An 18,853-nucleotide genomic window follows, 5' to 3' on the forward strand; every position below is an offset into this window, starting at 1 on the left:
ACCCTTTCGAATAATAACAGAAGCTACAGTGGTCTTCAAGGACAAGAACAATTCTAAATTTTAAACAATGCACCTGATGACATTCCAACTATGACACTTTCAAGATGGCGGCACTAGGCCTTGGTCCAAAATATGCAGAAATATGGACATATATGAGACCCTTTCTAAGTAAAAAAATAATAATTCTAAAAAAAAAATTCAGCTATTATGCACTAAATTAAACGTACTTATGGATATTATAATTATTTTCTACAAAATCTGCTAGGAAATAAAACCCAAAATTCTACACACTGCAGGTTTAATCAACTTGGATGATAACATACCATACAATAAATAATTGAATTATTCTTAACAAAATAGAAATATGCGTGCGTGCATGAGGCTGCTAATACCTTTAGTATGACAGAAAATAACAGTGGTATTGAAACCTTGACTGTTTCAAAGCGTGGTATACCTTGAAACCATCTATCTGGCCCATGCCTATTTACCCAAGCACTTTCCATGAGGGTAACCACACAGTTCTTGCCAAAAAAAATCGGCTTGAAATCGAAAAATGCTGCATTCAGGTCATATCAGAATATTAGAAGATTATGTGCGAAGTTCTACTCTTTAAAAAAAACACTCCCATCCACAATCATGAAAAACGGACACACTGTTACAATAGTGTGAAAATGTCTGATTTTATTTTCTTGCCTCAAATGCCTCAAAATCTCTTTGTTTACCTTTTATTTTTCACTTTTTTTTGCCCAGAAGAAACACTCCTAGAAACAGAAATCTATGGCTCAAAATGTTGGATCATAGTCGGAGGGAATTTCAAGTTGTTGTTGATAGTAGCGCCCCCTTTGGTCAAAAGCGGTAGTGTTTTTTTTTTACCACACAAGCGCCTGTTGTACTAAAGATCTTTGCTAGCGCGTGGCGGCGGCGCGTGCATTTGTTTAGGAAGCGAGTGAAAGAGAGACGGCAGGATGCGTGGCCATGAGGTAATGTATTTATATGTGGTTATGTCAGATTAATAATGGTGATATGACCACGGTGAAGCAAAGTAAACTTTTGATTTAGCAGCGTTCATAAACACAGGCTTTTCCAGTCTGCCTGCTGTAAATCGTTCCCGAGCAAAGGCATTAAGAAAAACTATATACAAATAGAATTCTTTTCACCGATGGTCTCGTTTGCTGTTACATGTCATTTATGATCATCAGAGGAAAAATAAGTTTCATAATTTTTTTTTGACTGTTTCATAAATATTAAAAAAAATCTTCGTATGAGATTGCAAGTTGCAGTTTAGTGAAGACCGATTTTTCCCTATGTGACTTGAACGCAGCATAGCACACGGAGAGAGAACGAAAGCCTTTAAATGTGAGCGCTCTGTAGCCATGCTTTGAACCCTATTGTATGTATGTACCTCTCACTCACTCACTCACTCACTCACTCACTCACTCACTCACTCACTCACTCACTCATTAAGCTAAGTGTTGAAATTTACAGTGGTTTTATCAGTAGAAGGACGCTGCTGGCAAACGTTCAGTTCAGTTTTGGTGCTTTTTACGGCTTCTTTGCAAAAAACCGTGGCGTACGTTCGAAATATGTAGCTACGCAAGTAAACGTTTGGTTGGAAAAATGTAGTGATTTTACTCAATCGCGTGTACGTGTGTGTGTGTGCGCTCATGCTCTGTTGAATGTGAATTGTGAAGTCGCAGTGCAGTATGGCAAACAGGGCTTTTATCACGTAGTACGCGTCAACGTTTTTTTTTTTTTTTCGATTTTGGTATTTCGAAAAAAAACACTCCTCGATCGATCAGTGATGGTTCTTTTTAAATGAAAATATGATAAAATATGAAATAACACAGTTGTAATGTTTAAAAGTAAATCTCATAAGGTGTTGTGATGTGTTTAAGTACTAACGATAACAAACGGCCTCACGTTTGTTTTGTCCTTTTATTGATTCCACGATGAGCCTGGTTGGTTTATTAACTCAAAAGCTTATTTCTATTCTCTACGGAAGCCTATTTGGGTCACGGGAAAAAGAAAAAAAAGTGAAAGTCAAAAGTGTCAAGAATTATGTTGAAATACTATCCTTATGATAAAAAGTTTAACCTTTTATTTATACAGGTAAATCCCATTGAGACCGGAGACTCTTTTTTCAAGGGAGACCTGTTCCCATTCCCACGTTACCATTCACACACCGATAGCAGGCTAACTATCGGGAGCAATTTAGGGTTCAGTGTCTTGCTAAGGGACACTTGGAGATGTGGCGGGGAGACGGGGGATCGAACCACCGACCCTGTAGTTGAGGGTCGACCGCCCTACACACTTCACCACAGACGCCCAAATTTGTAAAAAAAAAAAAAAAAAGTTGACAGCTGCAGACTTCGGTAAAATTTGAACTTCCGGGATCAACAGCTCCTAAGCGAAACGTTATTGATAATTTAGAGGACGTCTTGTTTTCAGTCAAAATGAGGCTGTAGCCCATTGTCTGCCTGTCTGTCTGTCTGTCTGTCTGTCTGTCTGTCTGTCTGTCTGTCTGCCTGTCTGTCTGTCTGCCTTATGACCATAGCAAAGATGCATCGTTTGGGTTTTAAATAACATTTTTCTTATGAGTTATTGGTCCCAGAAGTTCGACCCTCAATTTCTTTACAACTTTAGTCTTAAAATTTCCAGTTTATACTCATTTAACATTGTATTTTGACTTTTTTTCCTCAAAATTTTGACTTTTTTTTCTCAAAGTCCATAATGAAAAAAAAAAACTCTCCCTTGGCCCTAATAGGCTTCCATACTTCTCTTCTAGTTTTCTTACTAACCAAGGACTATTTATTTTAACATGCGCTGCTAGAATTTTTTTCTCAAACGTTAATGTGATTTAGCTCCGCGTCACACATTCATACTAAAAAAAATCACAGTGAAGGGGAGTTTGCATTGAGCTCAAAGTGTGTAGGTGTGTTAAGGCCGTTTCAGACGGTAGGCGACATTCCGCTCGCGTTGTCGCCTGGCACCGCGGCTTCACTTAGCGCTCCCCGTGTGAAGCGACGGGCGGAGGAGCGCGATTGTGATTTTTTTTTTAACCGCCGCGTCAAAAAGATAAACAGTTCTCAACCTATTATTTACTATCAACTATGTTCTCAACTTTTCCAACGGCTCCTACGAGCGCGCGCATTCGTTCGACGAGCACGGAAGCGACAGACAGACAGACAGACAGACAGACAGACAGACAGACAGACAGACAGACAGACAGACAGACAGACAGACAGACAGACAGACAGACAGACAGACAGACAGACGGACAGAGACAGTTCCACGGGAATGCGCCCGCTTGTCGTGGCGCCTGACAAAACGCCGCGCCTTCTCTCTGCCCGCTCGCCTCTCCGTTGAGAATGCATTCCGACAAACGCGTTCTGTGTGAAACGCCCTTCAGTCTTGTGGACTCAGGTACTCGCTAGATAAGCCAGGGGTTGAATGTATAGAAAGAACAGTTCATTTAACCGCATTACATTCAAATTCAACAACAAACACACTCCACTTTTTTTAAAGCCACCGTGTGTGTAAACCTGTTCTCGGCTGTGATTGGTCCAAAATACTTATTGTGTCATAAGAACCAGAGCATTTAGTCCATAGCCCTCAAATAAAACCGAATTTCTGTAAAGTTTATCAAACTTAAAATGACTATCTTTCATTTGGGTTTGATAAATATGAATATAAATATTTTCAGATGCTTTACTATCATGAAACTAACTCCACACACTAAATAGTTACAAGGATTTTAGTGGATTTGGGTTTACAGTTACATCCCGTAATTTTTATCGCATTTTGGTGTCTTATCTATCTACACAAGGGCTTTGCGTAATTTAACCCAAACACAGAAATAGGTCCAAGGCTTATGTCAGTGCTGAATACAAATTCATTCAAATTTTATTCATACAGGTAAATCCCATTGAGACCGGAGACTCTTTTTCAAGGGAGACCTGTTCCCATTCACACACACATTCATACACCGATAGCAGGCTAACTATCGGGAGCAATTTAGGGTTCAGTGTCTCTTTGCTCAGGGACACTTTGACATGTGGCGGGGAGACGGGGGATCGAACCACCGACCCTGTAGTTGAGTGTACGACCGCCCCTACACACTTTACCACAGCCGCCCAAAATACCACGAAGAGAGAGAGAGAGAGAGGCTCCATGCGCTATTATATAAGAAAGAGAAACAGAGTTTTATTTTACTCTTTCAAAATATCTCTTAAGTTTTTTTCCCCTTTTCCTTTACCGTCACTTTATATTTCCCCGCAGTAAAATGTCAATGTGCCTTCTGTCCATCTCAACCTGCACATACAAGCAGACAAAACCAAAACTTAAGCATTTTCAAGACTTTATTTTTGGAGTCTCTTTTTAAAAGCTATAGTGCGTAGCTTTTTCATATAAATAAATAAACAAATTAATGATGTCTGTTACATTCAAGCCCATCGCCCCAAACGAGTTGACACAAAAGTTGATTATTAAGCCTAAATCAGCTCCACAAAACTCTCTGTGTTTCTCAGTGTGGCAGCGTTTACAAACTGGTGTCCCCCCAAACCCTCCTCACCCTGACACTGGTGCAGGAGCTCAGAAACATCCTCAAGAAGAGCCCAAGGAATGTTTCAGTTGTTGATTCTACTGCTAAGAAAAAAAACCTGGACGTACAGCAGAAGGTATAAAATCCATGTGCCATCACTGAAGGCTTTATCTCATGTAGATGGCGATGCAACGACAGTGTTGTTGTAATTCCTCAGAATTCCTCATGGGGGACGACAGAAGATACGCACTATAGCTTTAAATTATTTTAAAGTATTGTTGCCTGATGGGATTAATTTAATATTATCAGTAAAGACTCCGATCATTCTGTGGACGTCCTGTTGTAGAATCTTCCCGTAGAAATATTAAAGCAGCTTGAATTCCTGTCGAAAAAACTGAAAGCATTTTTTTTTTAAAGCAGTGAATGTGTATGGAGGTCAATTTGGTGCATAACTACCATGTGTATTTGTTTTTGTTCAAAATAGTTGAAACTTTAGCAAGCAGAACATTTTGCAGTCCTATAAAAATGCTTTAGGAGTTCCAAACTTGAAGATTTACACCTTTAAACATACTTAAAGGTGCTCCGAGGAACTTTCCGTTTGTGTTCAGTCTAGCGCCCACCTTTGGACAAAAGCGGTAGTGTTTTTACTACGCCAGCTGTTGTTCCTGGGTGAGCGTATACCCATGACAAAGGCATTAAGAAAAAACGGTATAAAAATAGCATTCTTTGCACTGATGGTCTCGTTTGCTGTTACATGTAATTTGTGATCATCAGAGGAAAAATGAGACTGTTTCAGAAATATTAAAAAGTTCTTCGTAGCACCTTTTAAATTCTATCACAAATTATGAAAATGTTGACTATTTTCTACAATCTATAAACTAGTTGTTATGCCCCAAATGTACCTTCATAAATGTGGAATCAACAACCGTGAATACTTTCGATTTTGTGTTTGAAACGCTCCACTCCTGACCGCTTATAAGTGCCGCAGTCATGCACACACACACACACACACACACACACACACACACACACACACACACACACACACACACACACACACACACACACACACACACACACACACACACACTTTCCTTGGGAGTGAACTCTGCTGATGTTAATGATCCGTGTGACTGTGTATAAATCATGTTTAACAGCCTTTTATTCTCAACAAGAACTCGCCTACTAAAAAATACTATTGTCTTATTGCTTTTGTTATTGCTTGTGTAAATACGATTTTTATTTATTGTCTTTTTAATAATATCCTCAGCGTTTGTTTGTGTCGCCATGTTTTCATGCCTAAGCCATTAAGATTTTTAATTAAACAGTATTTTCTTTAACATTTGATCTGTGTGGTTTGTTCTCTTATGATGAATATGTGTTCAATTTCACATGGGCTGTGTTTGGAACGGCCTACTAACGTCCTCCCTCCTACATACTCAACATGTATATACTACATACTGTCTACTTAACCGATCGATTGTGTATGTGAGGTTCGTCGGACCGTTTACACTGAAGTATACAGAAGCAATAAAAGAAAAAAAAGAAAACTTCTGTGTCGTTTGAAAAGACGCAATGAATTGTGGGGCGGTTGAGTAGGAAAAGTATCCTATCGATCCATACACAAAATCTTCCCGGAAGTCATTACTCAAGTAATTACTCATCCGGGTATTTCTCGCATACACAAACTCGCTTACACAATCACAACATACTCAAAATTAGTATGAGTAGGACGTTAGTAGGGCTTTTAGTATGAGTAGGACGTTAGTAGGGCTTTTCAAACACAGCCGTTGACAGTTTTCATTCTTAAAAATGTGTACAATATCATGTATTATCGCGTCATCTAGTGGTGAGATTCTAGATGTCAACGCTCCCTTGCTAACCCCTCACCTCTGGGGAGAATTTACAGAAGCTACGGTGGCCTTCATGGACAAGAAGCTATAGTTACTAAAGATGGCATCATCCACCACTGCCTCAAGTCTTTCCACAATATCAAGTGATGAGGTGAAGATGTATTTAGTTATTTATTCTATAGTACTTCTTCTTGGTCTTTCAACAGGTGCATTTCCCCCGGACGCCCACTATATATAAAAACGTGTAAGGCCGTTAAGTTTGTCCGTTCTGTGCTACTGTAGAAACATGGCGGTGCAACATGGCGGCCTCAGCGCCCCGCTCCTATGTAGATATAAAAGGCTCATTCTAAGGTCATAAAAATACTAGGGCTGTCAAGCGATTAAAAAAATGTATCTAATTAATTACAGGCTCTGTGATTAATTATCTAAATGAATTGCATACTTATGACACTTTTATGCCTGTATAGCCTACAGTTTGTCTCTCTCGGGTCAAAGGGCACTGTAGAAGTGCGATTAATCTGCGTTAATTTTTCGGTGATTAATTAATCGAAATGAACTAGACAGCCCTAAAAAATACCTTTCATATACTAATTAAATTCTTATGAATATTAAATTACGTCGCTACCAATTATCTTGGTAGACCTTAGAGTCTGTAATAAAAAATTATCTATCTATCTATCTATCTATCTATCTATCTATCTATCTATCTATCTATCTATCTATCTATCTATCTATCTATCTATCTATCTATCTATCTATCTATCTATCTATCTATCTATCTATCTATCTATCTATCTATCTATCTATCTATCTATCTATCTATCTATCTATCTATCTATCTTATGAAAAATATAAATCTAGGATAAAAGGTTGATGCTGTATCCTGCAGCAGTGTGACCACGGGCCAGCGGGGGGAGTGGGGAGGCGGGGAATCGTGCTGAATCTTCCTGCAGCACGGAACAGGCAACCTTGCCTAGTGTGTAAGGGTCCGTTTCTATCATCCATGCAACTTTGTTATTTACATCACGTGATCGAGGCCGTTTAACTTGAAACCACGCCCACCGGAATTACGTGTTCGAGTTTTCCCGGGAAAGCTCAGTACATGCAGTAGTTCGTTCACTGAAGTTGCTGTAGTCTCGGTAAGTCGCTTTATCCACTAAAATGAACTAATTCACTGACTCTAATGTTAATAGGTGGAATATAACATGTACAGTAACTCTTACCAATACGCTGTTTATCGTTTGCATTGTCTGTAATGTTAGTTTTAAGCGTAGAGATACTAAGAAATGAAAGTTCGTTTCACAACGTGGGTAGAAAAAATATCGATGCATTTCCTCAACAACATGGTTCCTCCTTATTATACTTTAAAACAAGCATTTTAAAGATGAAACAGTAGAAATAGCACGAGTCTTTTTTAACAATAGGCTACGTTTAAACAAAGAGTAAGAGTAAAGGTATAGTTTAGATTTGCCTCGGGTAAATTATCTGTACAATTCTGTTACTTTGCACTCACCGTGAACGTGTGTTGTCGTTTTTTACCGGAAAAGTTTTCACTGTAAAATGTTATGGCCGCATTCAAAAAGCTTGAAACTTAAATTAAAAATGCTTTGTAGTACTATGCAATGCACACAAGGTAAACATTCACAATGTAGCTTACTGTAGCTATTATATGCTCACACAGACATGAAAAGGAGAAAAACATCTTCAATGACTGCTTTTCACATGTTAAAATGTTATGGCAATGTACGTTTATTTTAGATTCAAAGTGCTGAATAAATATAGAAAACCCCACATTATAAATGGGCATTTTTAATCTAATATAAGCAACCATGAAAGAGTTAGACATAGAAAATAAAAACAAGTATAAGAATGTTATAACTTCCCAATAATTACTTTGTTACGTTTGCAATGGTAAACGTTTTTTTTCTTCAGTCTTCTATAAGAATGTTTTTGTCGTTGTGCTCTTTCTTTAGGGAAAACTAAAAATGGCGAAAATAACGGAGAAAGTTTTACTGGAGAAATGCTCTCCAAAGACCAGCAAACTGGAGCAGATCAAGACACTGGAGTAAGAATGGTTTATTCTCATTTTAAACATAGTGTTTGTGTTGTACAGGTCTTAAAAATGCATTTTTTGCATGTTTTTAAGAACAAAAATGCATCATAAATCAGACAGTGAACAACGTATGAACAAATCCTTCTGTAATAACCTTCAGAATAGTGCTGAGAATTATTATGGAAAGTTTAGCTGATGTAAGTGCTTTAGAAGTTGAGATTTTTGATTCAGAGTATCGAAAACAATTACCTTCTTACCAAAGTATTCACCTTTTAATTGGAAGTATTTGTGTTAGCTCCAATTAAAGGCAAGACATTGAAGGTGAATGATAGAAACATTTGAACCTATTAGGTTTTATCATGGAACTTTGTGAAAAAAAACTCTAGAACAGTTTTTCGAATTTCCTCCATTTGCAGCCACTCTAGCACATATATTTCTGCCCCTCTAGTCTTTCCAAAATGTCTCTTAAGCTCGAGGACTTGCCCGTTAGAAACAGTGTCTCGCCTTAAAGCATATTTTGTCAAGCTTGAAAATTGTTGTTATAGAGGTCACAAAATAACAAAGAATTGAATTTGAATTTCCTGTATTTGCGGCCACTCTTAACACATATATTTCTACTCTCCCAGTCTTTCCTAAATGTCTCTTAAGCTCGAGGACTTTCCCGTGGAGCTGCTATCTCGCCTGGTGTTAGAATATCCTCCATTATGGGATGGGATTTGTTTCTTTTAGTCTTTTTTTGCTTTAAACCTGTAGTGTGTAGAATTTTGGGTTTTATTTCCTAGTAGATTTTCTAGAAAGTAATTATAATATCCATAAGTACATTTAATTTAGTGCATAATAGCTGAAAAAATAATTAATGTTTTTTTTCCCCTTAGAAAGGGTCTCATATATGTCTGCATATTTTGGACCAAGGCCTAGTGCCGCCATCTTGAAAGTGTCATAGTTGAAGGCCACTGTAGCTTCTGTTATTATTCGAAAGGGTTGGGGTTACCCAGGGAGTGTTGCATTCTAGAACTTTGTAGAACTTTCTTGATGATGTCATATTACACACTGCACCTTTAATTTGTTGTTTCATTGTGTTGTGGGAAAAAGAAAACAATATATAGTGTGGGGGAAAAAAACTCTTAACGCATATATTTCCTCCCCCTCTCTAGTCTTTCCAAAATGTCTCTTAAGCTGGAGGACTTGCCCGTGGAGCTGCTATCTCGCCTGGTGTCGATGGAGAGCTTTGATCTGTCCGGTAACACACTGGTGGAGTTTCCTCGGGCCCTGGTTCTCCCCGCTCTGAGACACCTCAACCTCAGTGACAACCAACTGGAAGACGTCACCACACTGGAGCCTCTGAGAGGGCTGGAGGAACTGAAGATGGAGGACAATCTATATATCACTGTAAGTTTAGTTTAGTTTAGTTTATTTATTTAGCACACATTAACAATTAATGGTGCAAGGAGGGAACAAAGCCCAATAATCACAATGAAATCATATTCAGGCTAACAAATAAACTCTAGAAATTAAGGAGACAAGGTACATAAATACTCAAAATAATCAAAAATAGATGGAAAAAAAATGTGATAAATACATGTCAAAGATAATGAAAAAATGAGAAAGAAAAAGAAAAAAGCAAAGGAGACAATGGATAAGGGATCTGTGGTTGTTTATTGACTGAATTATTTATTTGGGCGTTTTTCCGCTTTATTACAGAGATTTGGCGACACAGACACTGTTTTCCGAATCTCATACTCTTTCTTTTTTCTATTCTACATACTACTTCTGACCATAAAAATTATCTAGTTAGGATGCAGTAGGCATACTATTGGGACATACTTTACTCTCTTATTTCATCATAACATTGCGCCTTGATCTTGCCTCTTGCTTTTATATCCGTCGCATCCCCGGTTGTTTTCATATGGAGGCTTCGTCGATGTTACGTCACTTCACGTGCGCACTGGATTCTGGGTCAGAATCGCCCAAATAGGATGCTGTTTTCAACACTAAAGATCTCGGACGGATCTAGTAGACATCCGGGTACTTCTAACCATCCTAAATCTGGCCACAAGAATCGGGACATCCTGAATCATTTCCAGTGTAAACAGGGCCTTGGACACTCTTGAATTACCGTTCAAGTGAAATGTCTCAACACATTTAGAAGTTTCTGTGTTCTAGTAGAGTTTCAGTTTGCATATTGTCACTGTGTCTGTCTCACACCTCAAACAAATGCAGATTAATATGAAGTGGACACTCTGACTGTCTGACTGTCCTGTAGTATGAGTGAATGGCTGTCTATAGTCTATCTGTCTATAGTATCAATGTTCAGGGTGTGGTCTACTATCAATGCTGTGATTGAGCTTTCCAACTCTCTCCAATGAATATTCGTCCTTTGTCCCATACACTTTCATTGAAACCAAATTCCAGCTTGTATTTCCGGCTGCGGTGAGATCTCCGGACAGACATACAAATCCGGTGAATTTTCATCTCTGGGGGTTCACCTGTGTATTATAATTCTTACAGAGCGTAAAAGCTTTTTCGACCTTTAGACACAATAATGCTTGTGTTTAGAACTGGGATAAGTTACTACAGTTGGTTACACCTTGTTATTGAGAGGATCAATTTAATTTATTACACACATCCCAAACGTGACATTGTGACAAATCACGTTGTGTCCATAATCTCTCGCTCTTCTGGCGATACATTTTTCTAGGCTTCTGATTGGACAAACTAAAGAAGAAAAAACTAATTTGCCAAACATACTTGTGTACGTTTGGACATGGCCTTAGTATATTTATACTTTCAAAATAAAATGACAGCTCTCTTCTTATGTCTTAGGTATTGACTGTTATTGTTGTTTTTCTTCCAGGTGAGTGATAACTACAAACTGATGGTTCTGTTGCCAAACCTGCGGATGTTTAACGGTAAAGACGTCAGCACTACGGCCAACCACCTGCGCTTTGTCTACAGCGAGAACCTCAGGAGCAGGGTACGAACAACACCGCTTTACTTTATTTAATTTTATTATTTTTAACTGAAAACACCTTTTAATACATTGGTGGCAGTAATACAGTATTCAATTATATCCTTAAAGGGACACTGTGTAACATTTTAAGTAATTTATAAGCTAAAATCAATATCCTCATTCATAAATATGTCCTCATTGGTGTAAAATCACCTCTGCCAATAATCTGAATTATCCTCCTGAGTGGAGAATTACAAATATTAATATTACATTTTGTACATTGAGCAGGCAAGTCTTATGGAGGAATCCATGTTGGTTGGAATGTCATCAGGTGCATTGTTTAAAATTTAGAATTGTTCTTGTCCTTGAAGGCCACTGTAGCTTCTGTTATTATTCAAAAGGGGTGGGGTTACCCAGGGAGCGTTGCATTCTAGAACTTTGTAGAACTTTCTAGATGATGTCATATTACACACTGCACCTTTAACGTTTATTTAATAATTGATTAAATATTAATTATTGAGCTGCGGAAAAGGGGTGGGATTAAATACGTTTTATACTTCTTCCCAACACTCCTTTTCCCCGCATATCAATTTAATATATGTCATTTTTATTTTTCTGTGAAATATTTTTTTAAACATCGGTTTTGTTTATTGTATTTTCGTGATTTTCATTTAGTTTTAGTTTTATTTGAGATGTCTGAAATATAATCCATCAATCCATCCATCCGTCAATCAATCAGTTGTCTTTGTCCTAACGTTGTTGTTGTGGTTTCACTCACTCACTCACTCACTCACTCACTCACTCACTCACTCACTCACTCACTCACTCACTCACTCACTCACTCACTCACTCACTCACTCACTCACTCACTCACTCACTCACTCACTCTCTCTCTCTCTCTCTCTCTCACACACACACACACACACACACACACACACACACACACACACACACACACACACACACCCCACCACAGTATAAATAAAGGTTAAATGAAATGAAAAATGTTGTGGTTTCAGATCATCGCGGTGTGGGAGAAGAGCTTCCGTCTCCCTGATCCTCAGTCTAGAGACAAGATGGCCGCTCTGCAGAATCAGTTTGTCTCTGCCGCTCGACAGCAGGTGAAGTACGGACCCAACTCAGTCAGCGACTTCACCAAGTGGAGGGTGAGTTCACCACTGTTTATTGGTTCATAAAAAGGATCGCACACACACACACACACACACACACACACACACACACCCTATAAATACCAGCTAACATTCAGTGAATAACTTAAACCTGCAGTGTGTAGAATTTTGGGTTTTATTTCCTAGCAGATTTTGTAGAAAGTAATTATAATATCCATAAGTACATTTAATTTAGTGCATAATAGCTGAAAAAATGTTTTGAATTATTATTATTTCCCTTAGAAAGGGTCTCATATATGTCCATATTTCTGCATATTTTGGACCAAGGCCTAGTGCCGCCATCTTGAAAGTGTCATAGTTGGAATGTCATCAGGTGCATTGTTTAAAATTTAGAATTGTTCTTGTCCTTGAAGGCCACTGTAGCTTCTGTTATTATTCGAAAGGGTTGGGGTTACCCAGGGAGTGTTGCATTCTAGAACTTTGTAGAACTTTCTTGATGATGTCATATTACACACTGCACCTTTAATATTTCTCAATGTATTTGAACAGTACATACATGTTATAGAAAAACAAAATATTTTACTCATGTTATTAATGTCAAAACCTACTTTTGATGTGTTGCTTTTGGTCATATTTTTGTATCTATCTGTTTCTCAGGTGGAGATTATGGCCAAAGAATATCTGAACTCTCTGGTAAACCCAAAGGAAGAAACAGAAAGCAACAAGTCCTCTGAAACTAAAGAAGAAGAAGAAGAAGAAGAAGAAGAAGTAAGACCATGTTCCAAATCACACACTCTTTTTTTTTCTTATTGTTATTTTTAACTCTTTATTCATACCATTTTTAAATGTTTACACAAAGTACAAACAACAGAGAGAACACTACAGTTGAGCATAGATAGTTCCACATGTCCACGTTAGATGACCTTTAAAGGTGCAGTGTGTAATATGACATCATCAAGAAAGTTCTACAAAGTTCTAGAATGCAACGCTCCCTGGGTAACCCCAACCCTTTAGAATAATAACAGAAGCTACAGTGGCCTTCAAGGACAAGAACAATTCTAAATTTTAAACAATGCACCTGATGACATTCCAACTATGACACTTTCAAGATGGCGGCACTAGGCCTTGGTCCAAAATATGCAGAAATATGGACATATATGAGACCCTTTCTAAAGGAAAAAGAAATAATAATAAAAAAAAAATTCAGCTATTATGCACTAAATTAAATGTACTTATGGATATTATAATTACTTTCTACAAAATCTTCTAGGAAATAAAACCCAAAATTCTACACACTGCAGGTTTAAGTGTCCATAGACTTTCACAGTGAAGAAGCATCCAATTCTCTTGAGATAAAAACAGTCTGCACACTCTCTCTTTATACTATAATACTACATCCTACATCTGACATTAAAAAACATGTTCTTTGCAATATGGGTGTGACGTCCAAACGTTTAAATGCTAAAGGTTAAGAAAAATTATAAACATTTTAGAAAAAAAACTGCCAACTGTTTAAAAATTAAAACAGAATTTCTTTCATGTGGTAATGTGTCCATGTCTCTACACAAAAAATCCTCAGACTGTTGTATAAATTATTTAGAAGTTATTGAAGCTCACACGTTGCGTTCACTTGTCCCAGGAAATCTCGACTCCCTCCAAGAGGAAACAGCCTGTGTGTGTGATGGACTCTAACATCCGTCTGACGCCTCTCAAAAAGTTCCGCAGAGATTTTCCTTCATCCCCGGTTCTAGAAAGCCCCGGAAAATCATCCGGCATCAACCCCAAAATCCAGTCACTTTCTGGGGCTAGCGGGGTGAGGATGAGCCCTCGAAAGAAGGAGCCTACCCCCTCTATCCCATCCACCCCCACTACCCCGAGCAGGGCAGAGGGCAAGGCACAGACCCCAAATAAACGCCCCAGAGGAAGGCCTGCTAAAGAGGAGAAGGGGGCGAGGCTTAAACAGGAGGAAGGTGTTAAAACGATGCCGATAATACAGAGATGCAGCAGCAAGACACAGGTAACTTCAACACTGCTGAAAAATAATAAAGAGTTTTGTTTCTTGGAGTTATAAGAGCATTAAGTTTAGCTAGTAAACATTTTGACTGTAAGGTGTTAAATCTGGTCAGGCATCTGATCTGATAATGTTTATTGATCCAAGGGTGATTTATTTATGTACTTTATAAATCACCAATCATAAGTAAAACCTAAAAAAAATAAAAAATTACATATGCTCCGACAGCCCTTTAAAAAATAATATTTAGTATTGAAAGCTATTTTTGCTACTGTCAGAAACTCACTCACTCACTCACTCACTCACTCACTCACTCACTCACTCACTGACTCACTCACTCACTCACTGACTCACTCACTCACTCACTCACTCACCCACTCCCTCTCTCTCTCTCTCTTACCCACTCACTCACACTCTCTCAATTCAAATTCAAAATGGGCTTTATTAGCATGAAAAAAAAACAATATTGCCAAAGCAAAGCATCAAATACAATGCAATAAGTCGAAATATTCAGACAATACACAATATGAACGATACATACATTATGAATATTCTCTGTCCCCCCCTCCAGGCTCCAGTAGTCTTGAAGCCGCTGCATGTCTTACAGTGTCACAGTAAACAGGACAGTGAAGAGGACTTCAGCACTCAGCTCTGGGCCTGTTCCTTCCAGCCTCTGCCCGACACCAACGGTACTAAACTCTCTGTCTCTCTCTCTCACTCTCACTCTCACTCTCTCTCTCTCTCTCTCTCTCTCTCTCTCTCTCTGTCTCTCTCTCTCTCTCTCTCTCTCTCTCTCTCTGTCTGTCTCTGTCTCTGTCTCTCTCTCTCTCTCTCTCTCTCTCTCTGTCTCTCTCTCTCTCTCTGTCTCTCTCTGTCTCTCTCTCTCTCTCTGTCTCTCTGTCTCTCTCTCTCTCTCTCTCTCTCTCTGTCTCTCTCTCTCTCTCTGTCTCTCTCTCTCTGTCTCTCTGTCTCTCTCTCTCTCTCTGTCTCTCTCTCTCTCTGTCTCTCTCTCTCTGTCTCTCTCTCTGTCTCTCTCTCTCTCTCTCTCTCTCTCTCTCTCTCTCTCTCTCTCTCTCTCTCTCTCTCTCTCTCTCTCTCTGTCTCTCTCTGTCTGTCTCTCTCTCTCTCTCGCGCGAAAATTAGTTTCCATACACAAGTATAATGTCTTTTTTCTTTTATTTCTCTTCTCTTCTGTTTTTTGATTTTTTTTTGTGTGTTGTGACAGTAGAGGTGTTTGTTTGTTTGAGTGTGTTATGAAAAAAAAAACTGCAATAAATATATATATATATAAATAAAAAATAAATCTTTCCATGACCGTGTTATTGTAATAATACTATAACTAACCTCTGCCTCCTGTCTGTCTGTCTGTCTCCCTGCCTCCTGTCTGCCTGTCTGCCTGTCTGTCTGTCTGTCTGTCTGTCTGTCTGTCTGTCTGTCTGTCTGTCTGTCTCTCTCCTATCTGTCTGTCTCCCTGCCTCCTGTCTGTCTGTCTGTCTGTCTGTCTGTCTGTCTGTCTGTCTGTCTGTCTGTCTGTCTGTCTGTCTGTCTGTCTGTCTGTCTGCCTCCTGTCTGTCTGTCTGTCTGTCTGTCTGTCTGTCTGTCTGTCTGTCTGTCTGTCTGTCCCAGCAGCAGGAGCAGTCAGCCGGCTGGTGGCGACCTGTGGAGGAGACTCTCTCTGTGTGATCGACTGTGAGACTGGAATGGTCATGAAGAAATACAAAGTCCCCGGAGAGGTTTGATATGTTTACTCTCTTCTAGTCTACAACACCTCACTCTAAATGAGGACGTGTGTGTGTGTGTGTGTGTGTGTGTGTGTGTGTGTGTGTGTGTGTGTGTGTGTGTGTGTGTGTGTGTGTGTGTGTGTGTGTGTGTGTGTGTGTGTGTGTGTGTGTGTGTGTGTGTGTGTGTGTGTGTGTGTGTGTGTGTGTGTGTGTGTGCTTTCGTTTATCTATCACGGTGGGGACATTGACCTGAATACACACCAACACCATGGGGACCATGAAACACCATGGGGACAAAAACGTGGTCCCCACGGTGCGAACCCATCCACTTGATAGGAAATGACTTTCTGATATGGCTGGTGAAGTTTCCTGAAGGGACCCCAGGGGGCAGGATTTTAAGACTTTGTGTGTGCTCTACAGCAATCCCGTAGGCTGGGCCTGGTATTGCAGTGTGTGGGTAAAGTCCCCAGCAGGCTGTTTTTTTGGAAACTGTGTGTTGTTTAGAGCAATCCTGGTGGCCAAACCTGGTATTACAGTATATGAACTAAGTCCCCATCCGCACTGGTTTTTCAGTGTGTGAACTTTTCTATGTGACTGAGTGCCATTTTTGTCATAAGAATGTGTTTATTATCTTCTAATAGAATTGTTGTTACCTAATTATTACATTTTGGGCCTCTAATCTCATGAGAATTTAATAGAATTCGCATTTGTTTCATTTTGTACGCTCATTACAGTTCTCAGCTTTGTGCTTTGAAAAAAGTTCAACATTTGTGCATTTATATAATTATAGATCTTGTGGTTATCTTATGTTAATGGAATCATTTAGTGCTGTTTTCCAGTTTAGAAAGATAGATTTGCCATAGTTTTAACATTTTCCCACCAGTTAATAAAACATGTGACAATGTTGTGAATATCAGGGCTCCAGCTAAGCACTGAACGAGCCGGTAAATGCATTTTTTTAATGGACGGATTTTAGTGAACTACTAGAATCCGTTTATTGTATATTAAGCAAGAATAGCACTATTTACAACCCTGTCAATTCCCACTTCTTAGAATGTTCACTGACCATTTTAACACGTAAAATATAAAATAATATTCTGTACTTGTAGCATCCAGTGCTCAGCTGAATACTATAAACATCATAGGGTTCCGTATACTTATCAGTCTAAGGGCCTGTGTCCAGCAAACACGCTTTTAAAAGGCGGAGTGCCTGTTTGCAATGGATTCTCTATGGCAGGACGCGCATGCAGTGCGCCTTTTTAAAAAGCACCCGCGGCGGTTTAACGCTCCCTGCGCCTTGCGCTTTTATGCGGAGCGCTCCGAGCACTTTTTGTTAAAAACAGTTGAACTTTTGAAGAAAAGTGCTGCTCAACCAGCCATTGGTGCACACACAGGGCGCGCTGAAAGCAGCGCACGGAGCGCTCCGCCTTTTAAAAGCGTGTTTGGTGGACACAGGCCCTAAGGGTGCACTCACACTGGGAAAGTCCGCAAGTTCACTTGCTTTGGTCCAGACCAAATATAATTGAGATTTTTTTTGTTTGGTGTGGGCCACTTTCATATTGCCCCTTTTGCAAGTGAACCAGCATTATGAAGCAAAACCACACGTGATCTGAGGTCATTCATTCATTGGACAGACATTCTGGGGTGGAGAGAAGCAGGAAGCACAAAGTGAAAACTGCGAAATATATCATTAATATAATATGGAGTTAAAAATTATAAAGAAATAGGCATACATCTAGCCTAAATGAAGTAGAAAACATCAAATTATTGTTGTTTCATATGGTTATGATATGTAAGCCTATGTCAATGCACCGTAATGTGGCATGTAGGCTAGCCTACGATGTGAAACATAATTTTTTTACTGTATTTTTGCTGCTGGACGTGCGGCTCACAAGAAGAATAGGCTCAAGCTGACACACAGCTGATTTAGCTGTGTGTCAGTTGAGTGTCAGTTTGGCGCAGCTCAGCTCCATACTGACACGGGGGTTGTATTGACGGTCGTGTTAACATGGGAAGCAAAATAAAAACACGTATGTCATGCAAAGCGCAGCGTGAACCTGTTGGCACTGTGCGGGAGACACTCCCTTCTCCTTCACCTGATTGCTGAACACATCAGTCATTACTCCAGGTTACCAGTTAGTCCTACATGGGGCCATTTTTTAAAAAGACGACAGACCAGATTGGAGAACCAGGCATTTATTTTGGTGATGGTTTCTGTAAACACAATGAAGGCCAGCCTTGTTCCTTCCACTCCCTGGATGAACATACACATAATACACTAACAACAATAAAACCCCTTCTCCTGAAAAAATACTTGAAGAGGGCCCTTCCTGGGATTGATGAACAGGGAATTCCACCCAGACTAGAGATGATGATGAAAATCCAGGAAGGATATGGACGTCCTTAGGGAAGCTCTCCTATGGTGAGAGTCAAATAAAACGTTACAATTCACAACAATGCACAACACAAATTATGTCCTGGAATGATTCTCCATCAGTCATGATCCCAACACCACATTTAAAATGGTCTTCAGGCTAAAAAATACAACAAAGAGCACACTTACCGTGTCCTGGTCCCACACAAAGTAGGAGAGAC

The 18,853-nt window shown here is 39.3% G+C and overlaps 2 protein-coding genes across 2 annotated transcripts in view; both read left to right on the forward strand.

Moving 5' to 3' along the window:
- LOC307260827 (E3 ubiquitin-protein ligase CBL-like) overlaps positions 1-5,813 on the forward strand; it is a 37,568-nt gene extending 31,755 nt beyond the window's left edge. The window contains exon 15 of the mRNA XM_080041170.1: positions 1-5,813. This exon is cut by the window's left edge and continues 1,079 nt beyond it. The gene's annotated coding sequence lies outside the window, so the exon portion shown is untranslated.
- A 1,672-nt stretch (positions 5,814-7,485) lies between these two features.
- The window catches only part of lrwd1 (leucine-rich repeats and WD repeat domain containing 1), a 44,349-nt gene continuing 32,981 nt past the window's right edge, over positions 7,486-18,853 (forward strand). Inside the window, exons 1-9 of the mRNA XM_080040377.1 lie at positions 7,486-7,532; positions 8,367-8,458; positions 9,601-9,835; positions 11,301-11,420; positions 12,416-12,562; positions 13,184-13,294; positions 14,166-14,543; positions 15,109-15,226; positions 16,167-16,270. Of these exons, the coding sequence (XP_079896503.1) occupies positions 8,379-8,458; positions 9,601-9,835; positions 11,301-11,420; positions 12,416-12,562; positions 13,184-13,294; positions 14,166-14,543; positions 15,109-15,226; positions 16,167-16,270 (1,293 nt within the window). The 5' untranslated portion in view covers positions 7,486-7,532; positions 8,367-8,378. The remainder of the gene's footprint in view (positions 7,533-8,366; positions 8,459-9,600; positions 9,836-11,300; positions 11,421-12,415; positions 12,563-13,183; positions 13,295-14,165; positions 14,544-15,108; positions 15,227-16,166; positions 16,271-18,853) is intronic.

Source organism: Ammodytes marinus (genome assembly GCF_949987685.1).
Source record: "Ammodytes marinus genome assembly, chromosome: 14".
Lineage (NCBI taxonomy): Eukaryota > Metazoa > Chordata > Actinopteri > Uranoscopiformes > Ammodytidae > Ammodytes > Ammodytes marinus.